The sequence below is a fragment of the Pholis gunnellus genome, assembly GCF_910591455.1.
Source record: "Pholis gunnellus genome assembly, chromosome: 12".
In the NCBI taxonomy this organism is placed as follows: Eukaryota; Metazoa; Chordata; class Actinopteri; order Perciformes; family Pholidae; genus Pholis; species Pholis gunnellus.
Genome location: NC_136539.1, coordinates 2,903,705 through 2,923,436, shown reverse-complemented (window position 1 = coordinate 2,923,436; position 19,732 = coordinate 2,903,705). Strand labels below are relative to the sequence as shown.

At 41.0% G+C, this 19,732-nt stretch overlaps 1 protein-coding gene across 1 annotated transcript in view; it reads right to left on the bottom strand.

The window, feature by feature from the left end:
* Nucleotides 1–19,732, bottom strand: part of dpp10 (dipeptidyl peptidase like 10) — a gene marked incomplete at both ends in the record, with an annotated part of 203,278 nt that overhangs the window by 26,774 nt on the left and 156,772 nt on the right. The window contains 3 exons of the mRNA XM_079169617.1: nucleotides 442–562; nucleotides 4,002–4,083; nucleotides 5,088–5,140. Coding sequence (XP_079025743.1) covers nucleotides 442–562; nucleotides 4,002–4,083; nucleotides 5,088–5,140 — 256 coding nt within the window. The remainder of the gene's footprint in view (nucleotides 1–441; nucleotides 563–4,001; nucleotides 4,084–5,087; nucleotides 5,141–19,732) is intronic.

Below are 19,732 nucleotides of genomic sequence, written 5' to 3'. Positions count from 1 at the left end.
ACAAGAAGAAGAAAACAACGGTGCATTCACTGCAGCCACTTGCCGTTAGATTTGATTTACATAATATTCTTTCCTCCGGAGAGATTGGCTGAGGTCATGCAGCATGTCTTTACTTAAAGCACATAAAGAGACTCCTTTACACCCGCTGGGTAGATATCTGCACCAGAACAAACATCATGAATATTTAATCACTGCCTTTTATAAGGTAATGTTTCTGAACACAGGCATTTACGGTTTAATGAGACAGTCTGCTAACACTTTAAAAATGAAGTCAGATATTATCATCAGTGGTGCACTGGTGTTTCTCAACACGTCACTATCTGACATCATGTTTACGTTTGTCGTTGAGATTCTGTCAGGTTTCATCAAACCAGGAAAAAGGTCTAAGCCGCACTTCATGGCAAGTTTTGTCCTCGGACTGTGTGAAAAGGTGACATGTACCTTCATAGAGCCAGTCAGCGATCCCATTGAAGACGATCCCTTCCTTCCCTGAGGATGTTAGCCGGAGGGAGTTGCTCTTGACATCTGATTGGTAGTAGATGTTATTTTCAAATATGTAGATCTGTGGAAAGGAAGCACACACGGCGAGCCGGTGAGTAACAGGAGCACTGCTGCATGGCTGCAAAAGCCTGTAGTTTAGGTGCCAGATTTCAGGCTTCACAACTTTAACACTGGATTAACATTCATTGTATTAAATACACACAGTGTCTGCTGAAGCATCCAGACGATTCTTTTAGGATTAAAGATGCACGGCAGTGTCAGCAAGCTATATGTGTGGAAGTGAACCTGATACTCCTCCAGAGGCCTCAGAAGTCAATTAAAATCCCAAACCCACAACCCCCCCTCCCCCACCCCACCCCCTCAACAACATCCTGCACCCCCCAACGCACCCCACTTCCACTTATATTCAAGTATGTCCACAGGTTTTCATCACAAAAAATCTGTTTATGAATGATAAGTAATATAATTGTCTTACTTCTTATTCGGACAATAATCAAGCTGAATATTTGAAACTACGGTTCCCATGATGCTTTTCCACGATGTAAAAAGGAAGTATAATGTTGCCATGGGCTTAATTACACTCTATGTTACATTGAGCTGTGTTTGTTTTTTAGCCAATTTTTTGTCATATTTTGGCAAATTGGCATCAGGGCGAATGAACTATTAGCAGTTCCTGTTTGGATGTCCAGACGACGATCCATGAATTACTGAGATTCTGAAGAAACTTAAAAACTTGAGACTGACGAGAGCTTCTGACATTTCCCTGTAGGAAAAAAAATAAATACTCAACCTAGCTGACACATCCATCCAACTCGTCAGACAAACATTTGTCAGTGTTACGCGGACCACAGTCCGTCTAAGAAATAGTTGTTGGGGTTTTCCAACGAGCCAGAAGTCTGTGGCCTCATGTGATCTTACATATTATTTCATCAGCACAGGGCCTCTCTCTGCACTGACACAAGCTCACAGGCGACAGGGCCTCCTGCTGTCTGGCTGGATGGCATTAACCATCAGTCCAGAAGGCGCTCTATGCTTGTGCTAAAAGGTTCAGAGAGATGATTAACAGTAGAGTTCTCTTCTACAATGGGAAGGGCTCATTACTACTATCATTACTCCAAGTGAGGAGCGAGTATAATCAGCCATCTGAGGTTGTCTGATCAAATCATAGAAGTGGGCCCGGGATAGAAATGTAGTTATTGTTGGTTTTTATAACCTGACACACAAGGACAGTGACATTAATGATGGCATTGCTTTAAGTCAAGACAGTTATAAAATCTAGTAGCTTTGGAAAAAAAAAGCTTTTGTGAATATACAGTTTCCCAGTATATTTGAAGATTTTTTAATTTGTGTTAACACCAAGGAAGCCCTCATCACTCCAGAACATATACACGTCATAGCTCTGACCATGCACCTTTACCTACAGAACTAGAGCTGGCACAGTGAGAGTCATATGAAAATACCAAAACCAACAATGTGTCCTGTGGCTCTCAGTAATCCACAGAAAGACTTTCGTAGGCACTTAAACGACTGTATCTTTAGGAAGTGGTTACTGTGAAGGTGGAGTTAACTCTGGGAAATGGCCAGATCATTTTTCATGACCAAAATTATAATTCACATCAGAGGATTTTGAAACAGTGACGCACACTCTGCCCAGGAAAGGCAGTTCAGTCAACGCTGACCTAAAACCTTCAGCCCGGACACGATTGCCACTTTACCCATTAAACAATGGCACTCCTCCTCAGAGTCATAACTCATTCAAGTTTGAACACATATACATGAAGAATATACTTTTAGATGAAGTGGGACTTACACTCTGCTATATCTGATACTAGTGACCTCATAACAACTAAACCACATCCATACATCTGCTTCTAAAATCATAGAAAAACTCCAGAACTCCAGCCTGAGAATCATCTTGTTTTCATCATTCTTAAAGTCATTCAGTGATAATTAATTTGCCAATGTAAATATGGGCTAAAGAAGGGGGCTCAATTATAGCACACAATGCTACTCACTGAATCCATGGCAACATTATACCTCCTGGCTGGATTGGGCGGCATATTTGTCTCCACAGTGTCAGACCCCCTCTTTCGTATTCACAAATGATCAAAGACATTCAAACAACTCCTAATTACAAAACTTGTGTCCATTGCATTGCTGAAGACGTGATGAATGGACACCCCTGATTCATATTCCAAAACGTAAACTTTCCACCATTCTAATGAGGATAAAGAAAATTCCCAAAGAATTGCTCGGAGGCTCACTTGCAGATTTTCGCAAAACTCCCATGTTATGTCATTGTTTCCAAAGACAGACTTCTGGCTAATGATGCTGTGCATGCTACTCGAGAGCTGAGCCTTCACATCTGTCTAACAGCTACCACCTCCTTATCACCATAATGACTTCCTAATGGAGTCGCGTTTGATTTATGCCCAAATATTACACGCTGAAATTTGCAAATATGGACAAAGCTGCTCCACTGTGCTTCCGCTTGTTTTTTAGCTGTCAAGGAAAAAGCCTCCCATCTGTCCGCTGTAGATAAATACAAAAAAACAAGGTATGATGGGGGAAAATTTGCATGTAATTAGGTTCCTACAAAAATGTAGACACATTATGAGTAAAGTGAGGAACTCAGAATTTTTTTTTTGTCCTCGCAGTTCAAATGCACATGCAGTAAAAGCAGACACTGTTGCTGGCTTTTAGTTGTATTTTTCAGTAGAAATTCTAACGTCAGACAAGGCCAGCAATAAATATGCTGAAGCTGAAGGCTACATTATGAACTAATGATTTTCTGTGCTGGACCATTTAATTACATAATGAAAGGAAAGCAACTGCATGTGTGCTTACTGCTGATTCAATGTGTTGCCATTATATGGTTGGTAATTGCCAGCCCAGTGGCCAGGAATACATGTTGGCCTTGTACATTCCTGCAAACAACCAATATGTTAAATAAGAGTCATTGTGTTATGATATTTTTTCTATATGACATTCAGAGCATTAATATCGCAGCAAACAACCATTATCTAAAGTTATAGTGGAGTAATGTTCTCTTTCTCTGTGTCTTGTATTCAAAACTCTTCTGTGCTTTCTTCACGTAGCCGTGCTGAGAGCCGTGTGCAGGCTTTCCCTGTCATTCGTTTGCCATGATTTTCCTATTGACCACCTTTCATGTCAGGGTCATTGTGCTTTTATGCAAGTGAGATACGGGGGGGGCCTATATGAAACGTATTACTGACAAATATCTCTGGTTCAGAAGGGTTGTTGCAGTCAAACATCGGTGAACATGTGGTACAGCAAGCCTGAAACCTTGTCTACTTAAAAATAAATGTGCTTTTTCAATGAATTACTTACTGCAAGCTTCAGTGAATAAGAGACACAAATAAGTACATTTATAAAAGAGTATGAGACTGACCCTGATATGCAATACAGCTAATGCAGGTAAAGTAAGGCAGTGCACGAAGGCAGGGTGAGGCTGGGAATGTTGTTCTGTGTGTTCTCACCAGTTGTTGGCCTTGCACTCCCCAGGCGGCGTACTGCAGGACCGAGTTTACCACCTCAGGAGGGTCCAGCTCCCAAACCTCTCTAAAGGAAAAGACAACAAGCAATGTCATCACAAACATCGAGTGGTTTCTCCAAGCAACAATGGTAAAACATTGATGGCTCCAAGTTATGTTTACGTTTTTGCGACAGAAAAAACTCAACATTTAATATTTAACAGTTTTCACATGTTTCATAGACCAAACGATTAATCAATTAATAATTGGCAGATAATTAAATAATGAAAATAGTTAGTTGCAGCCATGAAATACACATACAACTCTGGCCTGGAATAGAAACACAGCAAGGCCTTTTAATACTAGCTAAGACCGTATATTAAAATAAAGTTGGGTGCAGTTACTAAGTATATTAAGGGACAAATGGGGGAAGCCAGTTTTCCCTGTGATTTTGTACACGCTGTGTCAGTTTCTCTTGGTTAAAAAAAACAACGAGGCACAAATTCAAATCTGCAACGAGTTGGCAACAGACCCAGAGTCTGATACCAGCAGCCAGATGACCAAGATAAAATGAACATGATAGAGTGATGCCCCGGAATGGCACAATATCTGATGAATCTATCACAAAGCTTTGTAAAATAACACTCGTGTTTGTAAAGGCAAACTAATCTCCGATTAGTAGTGGGAATCCTGCCCGTCACTGTGATTGACGGGACCGGCGGGATGTCTGAATGCCAGCTTGTCTGGGATCAGCAGGACGCTACGGACTGTAGGCTCATCTAATGGTAGTCATAACTGTGCATGCATTTATTTAACATTGCTGAAGTTCACAAGCCGTATGATCCAAAGCCCTGCAGTCACATACACTATAGTCACATTATGTGGAAAGAAACCCGCAATAGGTTTACAGCTGAGGGTCCTTCCCAATAGAAGAGGATTTCAAACTGTGATGTGCATGGCAAATAAATGTCCATACATCCACTTCAGAAATCATAGTAAGTAAAACACTCTAAAACTGCAGAACTTGACTGAGAATCATCATGTTTTCTTCAGTAGTAGGTGTGTTTTTTTTTACCTTACAGCAACACTTACCGAGTGTGAATATTGTAGATACTGTAGGAGGCCATGTAGGAGTGGCGGTAAACCTGCAGCAAAACAAAGACACAGAGAGATTTAAAGAGGACTGTCTGAAAACATTAACGAGAGAAGCAGCGGTGTCACTGATAATGACATCATGACAAAAAAAAAGAAATGAGAAGGAAGAAGGCATCAGACAAAAACAGACTGCTGGCTTTTCTCAGCGATAGAATCTGTAGACAATGCAATTTGCATGGGTGACAGCTGTGGGACGAGACATTTTAATTCCATCTGAGAAACCCATCATCGGCTAGTGCCTCTGTGCTGAAAGCCCGGGAGAGACAGGGGAGGGAGGGAGAGGGAGATGGAGAGAGAGGGAGAGGGAGAGGGAGAGAGAGAGAGAGAGAGAGAGAGAGAGAGAGAGAGAGAGAGAGAGAGAGAGAGAGAGGCATTCAAAGTGACAGCGGGGTGCATGTAAAGCTGCCCCCCCCCCTCACTTGAGAAGCTGTGGCTGACATGATAACAGACCTCTGACCGGGGCTGGTGATTGGGCACAGAAACAGGCCATATTTTTGCATTTCATCACGAGGATGACACTCATGTGTTCAGCCCTGACACAAAGCAGGGGAATATATTACACGAGAAGATTTTGTACCGCCAATGTAAAAACTCCGAGATACACTTGACGGACAATGGGCGTAAGCTGTGGCACAATTACATGTCTATCATCAAAGTAACTGAGGAGGTACCTTGGGTACAACGTGTACATTCAATGACAGCACTCTCTTTTTCGTCTGACTTGTTTTTTTGTCAATCCGACCAATAAAGCTGCCAGAAACCCACAATACAAGAACAAGGTGTCTAAAACATGTGTTGCTGCCCCCCCCCCCCCCCCGTCCACAGCAGTACATTGTTTTGCTCCAGTGCTGGTACTCCCGTCTGTTTCTCCTAACTCAATCTACTACAGGTAATACACTGACTATAGAGAAGTAGCTCATACAGCCACCACTTACAAACACCCAAACTATCTCTTTAATGGCGAGCTGCAGAAACGTAATTCCAAGGGTATACTCGGCCGTCTGTGCAGATCAGACAAGTTCTTCCAAACCAAACTCTTATTTCTTTCTGTAAAAGAGCATTTTCATGTTGAATTGTTACTTCAAAGGTGGACTCACAATAGTGTCATTTATTCTCAGCATTCTACGTTGTAGCACCAAGGAGCCTTGTCCATGGAACAAAGGCCCTTTTCAATCAACTAGGGCACACATTACATCTGAGGAATAGTTATAGACATAAACAGTGATAAGGCCACAGATTGATGAATGACCTTTTTAATTTAAAACAGCGATGACATGCAAACATGAGGCGAGCTGAGGTAGAAGTTGATCTGACTCTGTTGATCTGCATTTGGCAAATGCTTGTTCTCCATACAGCGAGTATACCAACTGGGTATGAATGCAGGCAAGCACATTTATTCCAGAGCAGAACGTTTGCTCTGGGGAGTTTTTTTAGTGTGAAAGTTTTGGTTGAAACTCTATCCATGACAAACGCTGACAGCTGATAACTTTGGAGCCATTGAAGGAAAGAGGTCGCACATCCTCCGAGCACGTTCTCAGACTGCCCCAGTGAGAAATGTGTAGCCTACCAAACAGGAACAGAGATCAGTCCGGGGGAAACAGCTATCAGCACCTTTTCATTTTACTGAGGCTGTTAAGCCAAGAAGTATTGTGCACCCCAATGGCACAAATGAGAGCTTTAAGTGCTCCCCGGTACACCTTGAGGGGGGTCAGCCACAGGCTACAAGAGTTCTGCATCATCTTGGAAGGTGTGGAGTTCATTTAGGACCGATCCCTCAGGCTTTTCCAGCCGAACAGAAGCTACGCCTTTTTATTTATTTCTTTGTGTATTATGCCTGCTGGCAGCTCACTGCTGCCTCCCCAGAACACAACTGCAAGAACATGACTCGACTTCTTCAATAACGTGTAAGACTTGGTTACTGCCAGCCTTCTTACAGACAGAGCTTATCACATGCCTTGTGGAGTTTATTTTCCACAATGCCAGATAAATGTGCAGGAGAGAGGTTCAAACCCAAAGGCAAGAATTCCAGCATATTATATTTTAATATACATCACTGAGAGTTATGGATACTTGTAATTAAACGCACCATGGTGGAGATAACAACAGCAAAGGAAGGACCATTGTTGTGGTTAAACTTGTCAGTTCACAAGGCTTTGTAGTGTTATTAATGATAATGATGTTTGAGTAGCTGCATTTACATTTGTTATATCGGGCAACTGCTGAAGTTACTATCATAGTTCATATATGAGTGCGTTTGACTGGTGTCTTTGTCACTTAAGCCATGTTACGCTCATCTAAAGCCTGCAGCGGGCTAATTGTTCATCACATAAGCTAATAAAGAAACAGATGGCCCTCACTGTGTGGGATGAACCTGAACTCATATCGTTGAGAGGCAGACACATCATCATGGCTCCTTATATTTATGATTTCATTCAAGGCAATCACTTTAGTCAAATGAGTTAGCACTTTCTTTGACAAGCTGTACAGGTCATCTTTGCAAGGAGCTTATTACAACCCATATTTACGCTTATTGGTAGGTGGCAACCAATCGTGGCCATAGTAATTATGACGGGAGAAAGGGAAGAAGCCAGGTCACGTGTTATTTTGAGCAATACAAACAAACACAGGATTGTCACCCAAACAACTGTTCATGTCCTTTTTTCCTAAACCTTACAAAGTACTTTGTAATTTTAAATTTCCCGTTTGGGGAATCATTGGCAAACGTTGTATGCTATCGTTCCAGTATGTTGGGTCATAGGACTGAAACTGGCACCATTCACAGTAATAAGGGTGTACTGCTCCCGCCCTTCAACTTGCCATTTGTTTGGCAACGTCAGCATGTAGAAATGACTTAAATCTGCTATGAACAGTATTTTTTATTGACAACAATAGAGCAAATGCCTTTGTGTGATATGAAAGGTTTTGTTCGTAGTGATGAACTTCCGCTTGCTACCGGCAAGCAGCTCCAAGCTGCTAACATACACGTCGTACAGCATTTAGAAGCTAATGAAACAGATATTTTTGTCAGGAGTTATAAAAGTAATTACAGTATGCTGCACTCCCTTTAAATGTGAAATATTACGTAAGATTTATGTTGCAGTGTAAATGCTATCTACCCCCTACAGAGAACAGAGTATATTATTATGTTTTACTCCAAATGACTAGATTAAGAAGCCAAAGAGATGTTAATGAGGCTTATGGCAGTTATAAAGACATTAAACAAAGACTACAAAGAGGCTGTGGATTCCAGCCTAAGCACCCATGAACGGCCCATAACAATAAGCTGGAACATCAATATTACAGACTCTTGCATAGTGAAAGTAAATTATTGTTTGGAGAGAAGAGGATTCACTGAGCACCAAGTGACTCATATCGACTTAATGCAGAGTGTAACATCTCAGCACATATTGAATGTACTGCAGTAGACACAGGGGTTGAGTGTGCTCGTTATTACAAACATCTCTCTGTGTTGTGGGGAACTGTGCCTGGGAGTAAATGGATTCCCCGAGGTGCTCACACACATTTCTCAAACCTTGACATGTTGAAACTTCCTAATTTTCCGCCATGAAATTGTAAAAAACCCTCCACGGGCCACAAATGAGCCTTCGAATGAACTTGTGGGCAATATACCATTAGATGAGGTGCAGGGCTGACTTAGGCACTGTGACCTTCTGTCACCAGCCTCAAGGATAAAACAACAAAAGGTTGTGACATTTTCAACACTCAAATACAACAGTGGCTGTGAGGATGGATATAATGTCCCGAAACCAAAAGGCGTGGGCGCCGATATCATTTTTTTAAATTAATATTACAAAGTTGATCTTTGCAAGCACATATTGACCACCATAACAGGACGAGGCTCAGTCTCTGACTTAATATCGCGTTAAAGTCCCAGTGAGACGAAATTTAGAGCATCTACTGTGACATATTCCTCAGTGAAACGGAACATTTGAGTGGAGTAAAATCAAATCCTTTGCTTTTGATTGGGCCACTAAAAAGTGGGGCTTATGAATGTAACATGATAGGCGTGAAGCACACACATCCACCTTTGTCGCTAAAAGTTGCAGATTTATTGATGGTCATGATATCATCGGTTGAGATTGGTTGGCACTAGCTTACATAAGCACATGTCAGAAGAAGACCTTTTTTTATATATATATTTGAATAGGTGCATTTTTTTAATGTTGTCTCAATTTTAAGGGTCTTTTCCCAAAGGTTAACAATGTTCCTGGGATTTACAATCCATAGTCTGTGATGAACCAGTACCATACTTGCTATTATACATTCAACAATTGTTGATTTTAACAAAGAAAAAAAATGTATTAATGTGTTAGTTAGCATTTATACCGATCCCATGAGGTTCATCATACATAACTGCAACTTCTTCTTCATCTATCCTCATATTTGCCTCTTTCTCTCCTTTGGGATTGTGTTTAAAAAGACGAGTTAAGAACAACCCCGATCTCTGGTTCCACTTCAGCTCACTGCAGACGAGAGCTTGTCAGTACGTAGTCTCCCAAGAGATGTCATTGTATGACATGAAACTACAACATCTGAGTAACAGAAAGAGAAAGAAATAGCACGGACAATTAAAGGGTGTCTTGGGAGGAAGCGTAACTGAGCCCCCCCTCCCCTGCTTGGCATCAGCCCACTTATGAGCAAAGAGAAAATCAATAGCCTCCTGGAAGTAGCTCCCTGGATGGGAGGGTGGAAGACATGTCGGGCCAAATGGCTAGCAGAGAGTAACGAAGCTTTGGACTATATGTGCAGCTGACACTGTGTAGCACACTGAAACCATCAGGTTGCCATGGCAATGTTGCCTCCAGGTACACTTACAGGTATGAAGCTTTGAACTTTTGCATCTTTATATTTGTGACACTGCACTAGCTTCCCATTGTAACCGGCCCCTTTAGAGACTTTGCAGAAAACACACCATTAGCCTGGTCCTGAAATAACTTGAGGAACTATTTCATCTTCACTCCGTGGTCCAGGGTTGCACTCCAAGATCAACATGTCACCCTTCAAAGTGCTGAACCTGCTTCACTCTCTGCTCTGATTTGGTCAAAACTTAAACAAAGTTTATATATATATATATATATATATATATATATATATATATATATATAAAATACACTTGTGCTTTCACAAAAGATTTGACCAATTGGTTACAGCGATCTGAATGGAAAACTATAGATTATTACTGCTTTTAATTTGTGCTCTGGTCTATGTTTCTGATGGTTATGGTACAACTGTACTCAACAGAATAACTGCTAAGATCTCAGAATGCAGCGACATCAATACAATTAGGTCCAAAAGTACAAGAAACACAAGCATTCAGACCATCAGACACATCAGTTCAGTTAAGAAGAAGCAACAAAGAAGGACTATGAAATGATTAATCAAACTGTGTGTTGTAAACATCCCTTAAGAGTCCCTACAGACCGACTTCCTGGTTTAACCTTTACCTAATGCACTTAATGTAGTATTTATGTGCAGTGAGGGACTATTACTGAATTTACCGGTGGACTCACTTTCAGTCTCTACCACCTCCTCTTACCTTAACGACAGAGTAGGTGTCCACCACTTAAAATAACTCAACGTCTGGCCTTTTGCTCAATCCACCCTGATCTCCTCTCAGACTTTGTTGCTCTATATACTACGTCACCTGAAATCCTCCTCCTTTGCTTCCTACATAACCAACAAATAGCGAGAGACCATTCAGAGGGTGTGCCTGTTTGAAGCGGTCCAATTGCTTGTCCCCCATAAGTGCTTGTTGCAGGATGTTGTACCTGTGTTCTAAATGATTGATTTAACTTAATTTGCACACTTGAGAATCAATTAGAGGCAGTAGTGGCTTTGGAGAACGTCTATAAGACACAACAGTATAATGCAACACCACAGCCTAAATGGATCACTGGACCATACGGTCAATGGCAACATCTTCACCAGTCCAGAAGTGTAAGATCCGTATACCAAAGGTCTTAATTAAGGAAGTGGTCCAGTGGCATGGACAAAGCACTTGGGTTTCTGTCCTGTATCCAACTCAACTTTTAGTTTGGACACAGACAACGGTCTCTTGGGTGAAAGTCCTGTGTTTATTTGACCATCCACCAACCGTCTGTGGACTATGATTAGAGACGTATTTGTGATACTTCAAAAACAGATGTAATCTGGGAGGAAATAGGTTTTTTATTAGACCTAATAATTGACAATGCAGCTATTGACAATGGGATCGAGAACAGCACATCTTTCATTGACTCCAAGGAAGTGAAGAAGAGTTCAGTTGTGATGTTAGTGTATCCAGCATCCAGCAGCAAAAGTGAACTGCAGTCAATGAGCCGCTGCCTGTAAAGGCCAGCTACTGAAGACATGCTGTAGACCACAGAGCTCTTATGCCCCACCCCCACTTCTGCACAGAGCGCTATCACTTGTTGATTCAAAGTTTCTTGATATTGAAAGTAACACATGTCCACATTGCACCAACTTCGACAATGCATGTCCTTGTGTCCCCAGCAATACACCCACCAAGTGCGAAATAGATCGAATAAGCGGTTCTCGAGATATGCGAGGACGACAGATTCCTTGCTTTGTAGTCAATGTTTCATACATTTCTGCAAACATTTAGTAGTTCTCTTGAATACCTATGTTGAATACACTTATTGTAAGTCGCTTTGGATAAAAGCGTCTGCTAAATGACTGTAATGTAATTTAAAGTCAGAGTACATTATACCTGTCCTTCAGCATTCAGGGGCTTTTAGAAACGGGACACAGCTGTTGTACTTTAACAACAAAATCACAAAGGCGTACTGTTTGGTTTGTGTTGCGATGACTGGAGAAATGTTGATGTATAATAGTCGGTGTCACCATTCACTGCAGCGGCCACCATTCAACAGACTCATTTCACATGTACTTACAGACAAACAGAAGACAAGCAGAGACGCAGGTGCTGTTCTTCCACCATGAAATGATACATCAGTGGGACATTTGTTCCTTTCTCTAATACAGCAGGCAGGCTCAGCCGAGACAGCTTCTACCTCCTCTTTTCCCGTTTTCTGGCACTACATCTGCGACTCCCCACTCGCATTCACCATTTAGCCCATTTGTTATTTCATAAGCAATTCAGGCTCGAGGTGGGGTACTGGAATATGAACTCATCTCTTATGAATGCAGAATGAATGATTTCAAAGACGACTCCATCGGCATTATTCCAAAGACTCTCGAGACAAAGTTGCAGGGAAATGGCTTTTTAACTTGCGTACTGACAACCAGAAAAGAAATGCAGAAACCTTATAATATGCTGAAACTTGTAAAATACAGAACAAATGCAAAACACACAATCCAGTTACGCCCTTGACATGAAAACAATGGCAGCTGTCACTCTGAATCAGCAAGAAGTCAGTCAGCGTCAAACCCACACACATCTGTGCCCTCATAGCTTGAAGCTAATAAGCTACCCATTTTAGCTTCAGTGGAAAAAGGAATAGAACGTACGCATATTAAGAGCGAGAGAGAGAACATGTAACAAATGACTGAAACGACTGGGCCACATAATAAGATGACATATAACGACTGAAAAAGTCACGAGGCTGCCGGGATTTGCGCTGACAAGAAAACAATTACAAGATGGCAAGGCACAAAAAAAAAGCACAGGCCTGTTGTCAGAGATTATGAGCTTGTATCAAGCTTAATCCCTTCCCAGATGCAGACGTGGTCAGATAACGGTATGTAATCTGACAGATAGGTGATGCAAAAAAGAGCTTTCTCCTTCCAACTTGTAACAAGAGACTCCTTCACTTACGTCTGAGCAGATCAATATAACCAGGTAGTGTACAGTCGCTTCTGAAAGACTGTGGTATAAAGAGCAACGTACCAGTTCAAAGCATTCACGGGATCAGAGTGTGTGATTAGCAGGAGACTCGTTTACCCATTTGAGAGCAGAGCCAAGTCCCTTTGTTATTCCTTTCATCATTCATTACAGGTTGCGATTAACTGCGAGCACAGACTCCGTGGTAGAACTCATAGATCAAAGCCTAGAGTTACAACGAACCCAAATGAAAGCCCTGTTTCAGCTCTGAAAAAAAGGCAAATCACTAAAAAGCATTCATGGCAAAAAAATGCACATAGCATGCTTTTAAAACCGTGAAAACAGGGGGGGGGGGGGGGGGGGTAGGCTTTGGCAGAAGGACTCGCATTAATATGTTGAACGTTTAGCTGACCTCATGCACATTACGAGCACAAGCACAATACACGATAGCAAAGATGATGTGCAGATTTCTAATCAAACTACATGAGTGCGGTGTAAAGCACAGGCTCTTTAAATGTTGTGTGTTGTGATACTCAAGGGCTGGTGCATATGGTACCTCTGTTGTAGATGATTGAATTCATTTAATTTGCATACTTGCACAGCAATTAGAGGCAGTAATGGCTTTAAAGAACTGCTATAGAACACTACAGTACAAAGCGACACCACTCTACCATACTGTCAATGGTAACATCTTCACCAGTCCAGGACGTGTGAGATCCATATACCAGAGGTCTTAGGGAAGTGGACAAGTGGCATGGACAAAGCACAGAGACCTGGGTCCAGGTCCTGCATCTAACCATGTCTCCTACAAAATGACGTTCCCACACAACTAAACCATATTCTCAGATACGTTTCAAGGAAAACGTCTTTTCTCATTGATCAAGGTGGAAGTTTTAATCACTTGGTTAAAGTAAATTCAAACAAAACAAAACAAAAACGCAACAAGACTACTTTAGTAAAAAAGGTTTTGCTTAAATATATATGTTTGTTACGTTTTTGAAGTTACAGACGTCAATGAAAATATGTCACGTTGACTTTCGGTTTCACACGGGACACTAACAACGGTCTCCTGGGTGAAAGACCTGTGATGGACCCATCCATCCACCCCAACCTACTCCAGAGGTATCTGTCTGTAGCCTATGATTTTAGATTTCTGATATGTCAAAAACAAATGTAATCTGGGGGGAAATAAGTTAATTAAAAGAGCAGTTATTAACAATGGGAACAAAGCAGACCAGCCTGCATTTCATGTGTTGATAGGTGAAGGCCACTCAAGCATTATATTAAACTTGCAGTAACTGATTTTTTGGCCACTTGGGGGTAGCAGGAACAACATTGACATATCATGATATTTTAATAATGTTTATATGGATCAAATCTGTATAAAAATCAATGCCCCCCATCTCCTATTCCAAACCGGCAATGATTTCTTCAATATTTGGCCAAAACCATGATGATTCCCAAATGCTTCAAGTTGCCTTAAACAAACCTTTGAAACATTGTTTTATATTACAGGGAAAAGAGATGGAATATATAAGCGATGAACACTCATATTTACTGCTGAATTATTTTTTTATATGAACAGAACTAATTCAATACCAGCATTGAGGCTGTGAGTGCGCTGTCTTTGCATCTGCCAGTTTTCACCAAATGGTTGACAGCCAGGCGGCTTTTGTCAGTCTCTTGTTTTGCTCCGGAGGGATTAAACGTTCAGCACATTTTGCCTTCATTTGTATCTCTAAAGCTTAATTCTTTGTCATAAATAAGATACACTGTTTTCCCCACTGTCAGCAGCGTCCACACAAGCTGTACTGAAGCTCCATCACAGCACCAACTCACCGGTGTCATCAGAAGTGTCGAATAGCTGTGGATTAATAAAGAACAGACTGCGCCAGTTGAAAAGAGTTATAATATTCTTGTTTCATCAACATCAGTAATAGAGTTGATAAATAAACCTGTGAACACATCAACTTTAAATTGTTTGGGGATTTTAAAATCTTCAATCGGAATGTTATGCTGGTGCCAATTCTCAAGGCGGACTGTGATGTTTCCCAGAATGTTATGGCTGTGTAACGGCTTAGACTGGTGGTATTTTGTATTTGTCTTCTTTTAAATTAATTCTATAAATAGAGCAAAACATACAATTAATTAATAATGCGAAGGTTACACTAATACGCGTGTCCACCCCGGCGTTTTCAAAATGACTTCCGTCAATAATAACACGGCTCAAAGCTATTTTCACGTACACTGGGCATGTGGGTGCCGGTGTAAACAGGAAGTAGATTGGTTGCTTAGTTGCAGAAAATACGACAGAATATTATAGTACTGGTTAGTAATAAAGTGTTGTGTTTGATATTAGGATCTTCCTCTGAATACTCCGACAAATTTAGTGGGAAAAAAAACATGTTTTATTTTTTCAAACTTCGTTACAACGCTGTACGTCTTACTCTATCTCTCACACACACACACATCAAATTTAAATGAACACTTACAAAAAAGATTATGGGTCAATAAATTTGGTCAACATACGTCTCTTACTCGTTTTTCTCAATTTCGTTGTTGTCTGTCAGACTTAGCTCTGCCCGGTGGCTGAAGTCCTCTTACTGGAGAGCATTAATGCTTTTTGCCCTCCTCAAAACCGCAAACCGGGATATCAGACGTCCGGGCTGTCAGGTCTGATCACGGCGCACGATAATCACTCCCATGACAGCGTGCTTCCTCTGCATGTCAGCATTAGCGTTATAAAATGCAGAATTTGACTGCACAACAGCTGCTAGCATAGACAACAAGGCCAGTAACGCTTGTAATCCGTTATGAATGTTGAAATGAATCACTGGTAGACCTGGCTGTTTGTTTCTTCCGTAAAAGGGTCATGTGATAGGGGCGTGGCAAATCAGGGAAGGACACGTCGTTACTGCTAAGACCCAATCAAGTAGCGACCGCTGGTGTCTTGCTCATCATTTTCAAACTTCTCCATTTCCGCTTGTCCGAACTAAGAGGTGACCCCGGAGTTTTCAAATGTACCCAGATTTGGTAGTGTTCGGACACTCCTTCATTTTTGGTGCCCCAAAACTCTGGCCTAGTGCGGACGTTCAGTGTAGATGTAGCAAAAGATATGCGTTTTAAAATGGAAACGTAGTAGTGTAGATGTAGTCGAAGAAAGTAGTAATGTCTTTGCGGGGCCTCGGGGCTGTCCATGGAAGCATCATGGAACTGGATACCGGACTCAAAGAGAGCTGTCGTTCACTTAAATAAGAATAGCTCACTAAGCACATAATCCAAAAACATGTTCTGGTTCCCAGTATTTTCCTGTCTGGCCTCGTTCCTGCTCTGCCCATAAACTTTACAACAGGAGATCACAGAAATATAAAACCTTCATGGATCTTAATTCGTAGAACAGAGAGCAATAACTGACCTTGTTTGCAGGTCGATGTGTCCCATCAGCAGTTTTTCTCTCTTCTAATGGCTGGGATAAATTGGCAGCCAGGCTGGGTGCCGGCACCATATTCACCTCCATTAATACATCCACGGGGCTGTCCCATTATGAGCAAGTGTTTGATCAATTCACTTTTTTGAGTCAGGTCTTTTTTTGTAAGAACACAACCTTGCAGTCTTTGCTCCTGCTGAAAACCCACAATGCATTGTAACATGCTAGTGATAGTAGGTCTATCAACCAGCCTGCAAAGCTCATCTCTGGATCTACTGTCGGGTTTTGCGGTCTGCACGAGTTCAGTTTCTATGGTAATATGGCAATATTCCATTACTCACTGTACAGATACTGACAGCTTCATCTATGGCGATGACACCAGCGCCTTTCTGAAAAAGTTCAGGAATTTTCAAGCAGAAGTGCTCAGAGTGGCCGCACAACAAAGTCAAAGAACTTTAAGAAAGACTTTTTCTGGAGGCAGTCACATACTCCCTCTCCTCTTTGGGAACAATAGTAAAAAGATGCTGCCGCTCATAAAATAAATGGACATTCCGCCTATTAGTGGGGATATGAAAATGCATCTGCTGGTATCCTGATCATTAATGTTTGTGTAAAGGAAGCCTCTGTTGTACACATTACATTTCCTTATGGACTGGGCCTATCCCAAATACACCATCCTGCTGCTGTTAGTAGAGCTCCCAATGTGTATTAATCCGTGTCTGAAAATAGTCCCCAATACATGCGTTACATTTACTACAATTTGAGTAGAATTTTCTACGAACTGCCTGGCCAAACTCTTCTAAAAATAAGACTACGTATTTGTTTTTAAAGATCCACGCCTTCATTAGACACTGACAGGGTTGGGCCTGAATGCCATATTAGGTATTGTCAAAAAGTTGGTGTTGGTATTTTTATACGATGTCTTAACAATACTGAGAATATAAAATAACACCTGCTTTATTCTCCCTCTTACATCTGATGTGCTTTCCTTTGAAATGTCATTAGGCATGCTATGAACAGAAGAACAACTGACAAACATTGTTTTTCTGTGTCTATATTTATGTATTATGGTAGACAAAAACAGATGTAACATCACAAGATGCAGCCACAAAAGAGGCGATGATCTGCTTTCTGTCTCCTGCTCACTAACGTCTGTTGTTCCCGCTACCCGAGGCCTGAGACTCGTCAAGCCTCCGGAGCATCCGAACTTCACCTCTCCGTCCGCTGAGCTTGTCTCTCCATCTTGTACAGCATTGTCTACACTGTGTTGTAATGCCATACATATAGTGAGAATTGGCTTTGAATCAGAGCAATTAAGCTCTACCTTTTAAAAAGGTAAAGAACAAGGCAATGCTATTATTTCTGCTGATAACAGATCATTTTGTGGTGACGCATCCAGAACATGATGCACTGTTCTTTCCTCATCACAAAACATACTGCAATGTCTGATCCAGAACAAACAATTAAATGTAAGAACCGTGGACAAAAAGAAGAATCAAACTCACACGCTGTGACATCCCTACCGAGGCGCTAAAATGTTAATGAATGTTTTATTTCATTCAGTGCACCGCAGATGAACCTATTAGAAAAGTAATTTATTTTTCCGAGAAGAACTGCTGTTATTATCATCACACAGGTGTCGAGGTCAGGGTTGTTGGTTTGTTTCCCACCGGCTTGCTGCCAGGTGGGAAACAAAGATAGTCACAGATACATACAGGAAGAACAGCGGAGGTTGTTATGCTGTAGAAGTCAGAGTTTTACGTCTTTGGGATCAACTCAGGTGTCAGGGCTTTGACACGGCTATCAATTGGCATGCAAATTATGATAGCGTGAGGCCAAAATAAATCATAATACAATAATGGAAACATACGAGGTGAATTAAAGCCCAATGATGGCTTTTTGTCTGTTTAAACATTGCCATTTTTCTTTACAACCCTACTTTAATGAGTTTTCATTTCAACAATTCCCTGATTGGTCCTATGTCGTAAACCACGCCGGTCCTTTTGTACTTTATTCAGTTTGAAATCTGCAGCGTGCCGTCCAAGTCAAATTGTGGCGCTTTTGTTCATTTTCGTCGACCAAACTGTTTTTAGTTTTGCAGAATACAAAATACAAATTAGCATAGCAAGTTTATATTCTGGCCCATTCGTTGATGCTCATGTTAGCTGTCAGCACACGAGGTCCAAAGCATGTCTGGTCTACCTGGGACAGTCGGGACAGTCTTGTTTATAGCTTGTTACAAATCAACAAAAGGCAGACATGGAAAAAAAAGGGTTTTCTATTAAACTACTTTTAAGTTGTTGTAATTGAGGACTTTTTTTTTTTTGCTAAATTAAACAAATCGCTTTGAGCTGATAGGTGCCACTGAAATTAAGATTAGGAAGACAGACAAATGTAATATCTAAGAATGTTTTATTTTTGTGTGAACAAGTGACTTTGTAAAAATAAGGTGTTCAAATTCAGACTGCATTCATTTAATTTGAATGGTTTTCTCTGTCCAAGCTGTTTTTGGAAAATGCAAAAACCTGATTGTTGTCATTACGTTCATGTAGGCTGTGAGTAATGGAAGGGCTTTGAGTTGAGTTTGTTTGTTAGTTTTCCCAGCCAGAGTAGGGTCTACTCTCCTACTTCTTATTGACTGATCCTGTTTTAAATGTGCTTGTAACAGGATTATTGATGCATTATACATGCAATGGCTTTATAAGTGGAAAAATGATCTTACCAATAAAATCTGGCAACTCTGGCAACTCGTATACAACTAAAATAACATAACAGGGTGGCTAATTAAATTGTGTTTGATATAGTTCCATCTCTTTGTTTTACATCAACACAACTAATGAATAAACTAAGCACACTACACACTACGCCTCATTCCATGTGTGTGTAGAACGGTTTACGGTTTGCAGTACAGCTGTCCATGATACCAGTGGTGCTGAAGACACTGAACTAAACCAATTACTCAAAAACATTGCTTCAGTTTGAAATGTCAGAATGATACATTATATAGAAGGATACATTTATATCAGACTTTGATTATGGAAGACAGCATGTCACTTTTAAATCTGCTGTTTTGTTTTTGTTTCTAACTTTTATCTATCTAAATTATTATAAATATATCTAAATTTGATGGAGTTTTCTCCATGTTATTCTGGCACCAGCAGCCGTATATAGTTGTGTATTTGGCATCCCCTTTATACTTTATACTTTAGACTGACATGGAAGTTGGTATTACACACATAGATGAATGATCACTTTGGTGATCCCTGACCTTTTCTCCAGCACCATCATCAGGTCTAAATCTTTGTCCAAAAACCCGCCTCAGCCATACTAAGCTGTGCCAATTAGCAACTG